This window comes from Delphinapterus leucas, chromosome 2 (genome assembly GCF_059928025.1).
Source record: "Delphinapterus leucas isolate spDelLeu-1000000601 "Yukka" chromosome 2, BTC_Dleu_Yukka2, whole genome shotgun sequence".
In the NCBI taxonomy this organism is placed as follows: Eukaryota; Metazoa; Chordata; class Mammalia; order Artiodactyla; family Monodontidae; genus Delphinapterus; species Delphinapterus leucas.
The window spans coordinates 84,836,631-84,842,630 of NC_143130.1; the positions used below are offsets into that span (position 1 = coordinate 84,836,631).

At 41.3% G+C, this 6,000-nt stretch overlaps 1 protein-coding gene across 1 annotated transcript in view; it reads left to right on the forward strand.

Moving 5' to 3' along the window:
• MYO5C (myosin VC) overlaps window positions 1-5,767 on the forward strand; it is a 109,640-nt gene extending 103,873 nt beyond the window's left edge. Inside the window, exons 39-41 of the mRNA XM_089906238.1 lie at window positions 2,084-2,258; window positions 2,772-2,852; window positions 4,057-5,767. Coding sequence (XP_089762364.1) covers window positions 2,084-2,258; window positions 2,772-2,852; window positions 4,057-4,209 — 409 coding nt within the window. The 3' untranslated portion in view covers window positions 4,210-5,767. The remainder of the gene's footprint in view (window positions 1-2,083; window positions 2,259-2,771; window positions 2,853-4,056) is intronic.
• Window positions 5,768-6,000: the final 233 nt, after the last annotated feature.

The following is a 6,000-nucleotide window of genomic DNA, read 5'->3' on the forward strand; positions in this document are numbered from 1 at the left end:
AAATGTCCCCACCTGGGGTCAAGTGGTGAGAGGAAGAGCAAGGAGAGTTCACGCCGTCCTCTTGAGCCACAACTCCTCCAACTGAAGAAAGTTCCCCTCTCTCAGTTTTAATTTCCTACTGGACCCTGTTGCCACAACCATAGGACTGTTTGGGGCTTGCACATGAGAGAATGAAGAAAAAGAAAGGAAAAGGAGAAAAAAGAAAAACAGAATTTCCACCCTCTCTCAGAGCATTAGGACACCCCTTTCCAGCACCGCGAGCCAGAACTAGAGGGCTCCTCCTGGAGCTCTTTGTTGGCACCCATGCCCACTACTGAGTTTCAGGCTGCTTTGAGTTCAGGACAATGAATAGCAGAGGGAAAGATACTGGTAAACTCATTGTCAGTTTGGAGATACTTCAAATTCTGGTCTTCTCTCCCAGTCCACCTGCTACTGTTTACTTTTCAGAGTCCTCAAATAGCTGTTCCAGGCGTTCCATCCAGGTTTTATAGCTGCATTCAGTGGGAGAAACAAAATGGAGTGCTCGCTCCATCTTACCAAGAACCAGAACTCCAGCACAGAGTTTAGAGCGGGAGGATTAACATGCTCAAAATTCAGTGGATTCCCATTAGGAATCTATTGTAATAAGAACTAGTGGGACAAAATTGACAATGCAAAAAAAGGGGGCATAACCAGTGCAAGAGATGTTACCTCACACTCATTACATCCCTATAGAATACAGTAATTCAGCATTATTGTCCCAATGTTATAACCCATGGGGAGCTGCTAATCTGGAAGGTCAGAGCTGGAACCGACCTTAGAGATCACCTAGTTCAACACTCAATTTTTTTAAACAGCTTCATTGATATATAATTTACATGCCATAGAGTTCACTCATCTAAAGTGTATATTCAGTGGTTTTTGGTATATTTACAGAGTTATGCAGCCATCACCATCATGTAATTTTAGAACAGTTTTATCACTCCAGAAAGAAACCTTACACCCAATAGCAGCCACTCGTATCCCCTACCCAAGTCCCACTGGGGAGTCCCCTCCCCCTCAACCTAACCAACAACAAATATATTTTCTTACTCTGTAGATTTGCCTATTCTGGACATTTTTAAAATAAATGGAATCATAAATATGTTGTCTTTTGTGACTGGCTTCTTTCCCTTAGCATAATGTTTTCATAGCTCCCCCCTGTGGTAGCATGTGGCAGTACCTCACTCCTTTTTATTGCGAAATAATATCCTATTGTATGGATAGACCACAATTTGTTTATCTATCCATCAACTGGTGGACATTTGGGTTGTCTTCTTTTTTTGGCTATAATGATTAATGGTGCTGTGAACATCTGTGTATGATTTTTTGTGTGGACATGTTTTCAGTTCTCTTTAGTAAGTACCTAGGAGTGGAGTTGCTAGGTCAGAAGGTGGTCTTATGTTTAACATTTTGAGGAACTGCCTAACTGCTTTCCTTAGCAGCTGTACCATTTACATTCCCACTAGCAATGTATGAGTGTTCTCAGTACTCTGATTTACCAAGAGAGGTTGAGTAAACTCTCCAGGCTCACACAACGGATTGGTGGGATTAAAACCCATGGCTCTTAACTCATAAACCTATGATAATCGGTGACAGGAACAAGAATAAAAACCCCAGTGGACTAAAAGAAAGCCTCTGCCAATTGAAAATTTTCTGCTAATTTGGGAAAAGAGATCAAACAATTTTTATACCAATGTAGGTCTTCTCTTCAAATACCACTATGATTTTTTCCTTTAATATATTTTCAAACCTATTATTAAGGGTACTTTAATAGATTATAAATTATTGTAGTCACTGTTCTTTGCTCAGATTTTCTCCAAAGTTTATTGCTCTTATGGCCCCTCACCCTAGACCATCATGATCCTTAGAACCATGGATCGTGAGAGCTGATCATCTGGCCCACTCCCGTCTTGTTACAAATAAAGAAACTGCTGGGCTGTAGTCTTAAGGATCCCAGTGAGCTCTGGTACCATGCTGGGACACACTGGAGGATTCGGCACCCTCCCCTAAAGTGTTCTAAGCAGGTCACCCCTCTTCTCTGCTCCTCTGGCATTTACTCCAGGTGCAACATCAGCTACTTAGAAGAATGGCTTAAAGATAAGAATTTGCAGAACAGCTTGGCCAGGGAAACCTTGGAAGCTCTCTCTCAGGCAGCCTGGTTGCTTCAGGTCAAGAAGACCACAGACAGCGATGCCAAGGAAATCTACGAACGCTGTACCTCCCTGTCTGCTGTGCAGGTGACCAGGCTTGCTGAGTGTCTCCCTGATCTTCACCCACAGATCATGTAATTGGCATTGCCTTTCCTGGCTTAGCCAGCTGTGGGGTGCATCTGCATCTCTCTGTGCTCTTTGGGGAGCATACGTATCTCCCATGGGCTGCCCTCTTATCTAACAGCATTTATTAAATACTAACTCTAGGCCTTAAAAACATAAAAATGCGTATGACACATTCCCTGCCCGGTATACTCACATATGTGTATCTGTGGGGAGAGTGGGTGGGAGCAGGGAAGGAGGCTGGAAATGGGGAATTCTCTTAAGGTCATCTAATTATAGGATGTCCTTGCTGCCTTCTATGCTCTTCTCAGCTTGTTTTCTCTTTTGGAAAAAAATAACACATGGTTCCTAGAGCCAGATTATAGTCTGAAAGAACCACTTTTGGTTCCCGACTGTTCCCAGACCACTGGAACCATTATTTCATGGAGAGAGTTGTCCTCTTCTGTGGCCTCACACCATGTTATGTACTGTTTGCAGATCATAAAGATCCTTAACTCATACACACCTATAGATGACTTCGAGAAAAGAGTGACTCCATCCTTTGTTCGCAAAGTACAGGTGAGATCCTTAAGGATGTGTCTTTTAATTTTTAGTATAAGACAGTGTTGTTTAATTACCATTATAGAAATTCAGGATTAAAGTACATGTACCAAATATACAAAGGAAAGGCACCCAGGAAAAGCAACAGGAATTCTCCCTGTCAAATTCCCTGTTTTCAGAACCCATTTTCCCCCCGGGTGGGAAGGGAACAAAAACACCAAAACCGTGACTCACATTCTGTGTTCCTTCAGCATGTCTTGTTTCTCATCAGTCTTTGAGTATATGCAAGGGAGCAGAGGCTGAATGGAAAGAGAGAACCTGTGTGCCCATTTTTTCTTATTTTAATCCCTGAAGTTTCTTGCCCAATGAACTAGGGCAGCAGTTCTCAAAGTTTGGTTCAAGGGTCCTTGGGGGGGGTGATTCTTGAGATGGTTTCAGGGAGTCTGCAAAGTCTGCCTTTTTCCAAATACATACCTGTATGAGGCAGACTTTTCTTCATACATTTCAACCAAAATAACATAGCACTAGAGGTGAATGCAGAAGCAGATACAAGATTCCACCTGTCATATTAAGTCATACATTTAAAAGAGTTACAAAATTATGAAACAATACCACTTCTCACTAGCTTTTTGATTTGTTTTCAAAAATATAGTTTTTCAATAAAAATATGTTAACATGTATTGGGCTTGTTATTTTAATGAATTAATAAATATTTAAAATTATTGTTTTAATTACTAATATGATAGATATCAGTAGTTATAACCACATGCACAAAAGCTGTTTGGCGTCCTTGGTAATTTAAGAGTATAAAGGGGTCCGGAAACCAAAAAGGTTTGCAAACCACTGAACTAAAAAGAAATATTAATGCAATAAAAATTTAATACTGAGCTCCACTCGTGTTTGGTCTTAGAATTATGCCATGAGAATAGGTGAGAATAGAAAGTAGATCGATTTACAGTCAGTCCATCCTGTGGGAAATTAACTTCTGAAGTGAAACAGAGCAAGTTGAGTATTGATGAGAGCTGATCCGGAAGACCTGGATAAACCATTTCACCTTGGAGCTGTGCTGTTGAAAAGCCGTTTTGTGTGTTATCTCACATGATTTTGAAACGAGTTTTTCGCTGGAGACAGAGTTGTGTTTTCCTTGCTCTTGACTTCCAGACAGCCATAAAGCAGAGTGCCCTGGTTTCCTTACTCATTTTTCCTCTGGTTTTCATTTCAGGCTCTCCTCAGTAGCCGAGAGGATTCATCACACCTGATGTTGGATACCAAGTATCTCTTTCAAGTCACATTTCCTTTTACCCCCTCTCCACATGCTCTGGAAATGATCCAGATCCCCAGCAGTTTCAAACTAGGCTTTCTCAATAGATTATAGCACGAAAAAAGAGAATAAATGCACTTTTCTTTCAAAAGCTAAATGAAGGTCACATAGAGGGATGTGGCTTATTAATTGGAACTGGAAATGCTTTGGAATGTGATGTAAGGAAGAAAATAAGAATTCTCCCAAATGGGCCACATCTGCTCTTGCTCGTGGTGATGGTGCTGCCACTGTCATCTTGTAAGAACACACGCCGGCTGAGGTTGGAAAGGCCACTGCTACCTTTGGAATCTCAGCCAGCTTTTACTAGAATTCCTGCAAGTCTCGTATTTTCTGCCAGGTGCCTCTTGTCTAGATCTATTTTGTGACAGCGGTCCACCCAGAGGGAGTGAGACCCAGGGACACAGTTTATCCTAAGTTTTCTAAAGTTCGTGTGAAGCCCAGATACATTTATGAAGCCACAAATGGGTTCTAGGGCTGAGTCTTCCAAATAATCCCATTTGGCCATGGCGGCCTGTCAAAGTCCTCTCACTCCATGCCTGCCTGATGGGGGCAGAGGTGTTTTACCAACTCTTTTTACTAAGAACGCTCCTGCATAAAAAAATATTTATTTCAGGCCCCTCCAATTTTTAAGAGAATATTCAATCTGAAATGAATTATAGAAGTATTTTTATGTATATATCCATTTAAAACTAATATATCAGGGCTTCCCTGGTGGTGCAGTGGTTGAGAATCTGCCTGCCAATGCAGAGGACACGGGTTCAATCCCTGGTCCAGGAAGAGCCCACATGCCGCAGAGCAACTAAGCCCGTGCGCCACATCTACTGAGCCTGCGCTCTAGTGCCCGTGAGCCACAACTACTGAGCCCGCGTGTCGCAACTACTGAAGCCCACGCGCCTAGAGCCTGTGCTTCACAATGAGAGAAGCCACCACAATGAGAAGCCCACGCACTGCAACAAAGAGTAGCCCCTGCTCACTGCAACTAGAGAAAGCCCGTGCATAGCAACAAAGACCCAGCACAGCCAAAAATAAAAAAATGCAATAAATAAATTTACTAAAAAACCACAAAAACTAATATATCATTCAAGCTTAATTTCCACGCCATTTATCATCTCATCCTCCAGAAGATTTCTTTAAACTTTATCTGCCAGCATATTTGCCATAATTTTTCATTGTTTAATATCTTTCATACAATAACTTAAAAAAATAAGTTTGAAAAGGCAACATAGTTGATTTTCTCTATCTTACCAGCATTCAAATCTGTTTTAAGATCGTCTCATAAGAATAATGGAAGAATTTTGTCAGTTCCTCCTTTTGAGAAATCTGTTTCCCAAGCTTTGTGGGAACTATTGTTCCCCCCAAGTTTTCTCCTTTGTTCCTTTCAGAGCATAAAACATCATTTGATAAGCACTCCGGGCCTGTGGCCTCTTCTGCATCACCCCAAAGTCACAGGCCATAGCTGTGATTCTGTAACATGGGCATGTATCTTAGGAGTGGAAATAATACATGATTATGAAGCAACATCACCCTACTAATATGTAATGTCTTTTCGTATTACAAATGATTGAATTTAGTTCATTTAGATACATTGTATATGAAGAAATAAGAAGTAGAACTTTGTGACATTTTAATCAAAATAAATTACCAAATGAATTGGGTCAGATTCTTTTAATTGCTAGGAGATTACAGTTATTTTAAGTGTACAAGTTTTATGCCTTTCTTTAAGGGTCATACTTGAAGATGCTAGAATCTTTACAGATTCATAATATCCCATAAGGGCTTCCGTGGTGGCGCAGTGGTTGAGAGTCCGCCTGCTGATGCGGGGGACACGGGTTCGTGCCCCGGTCC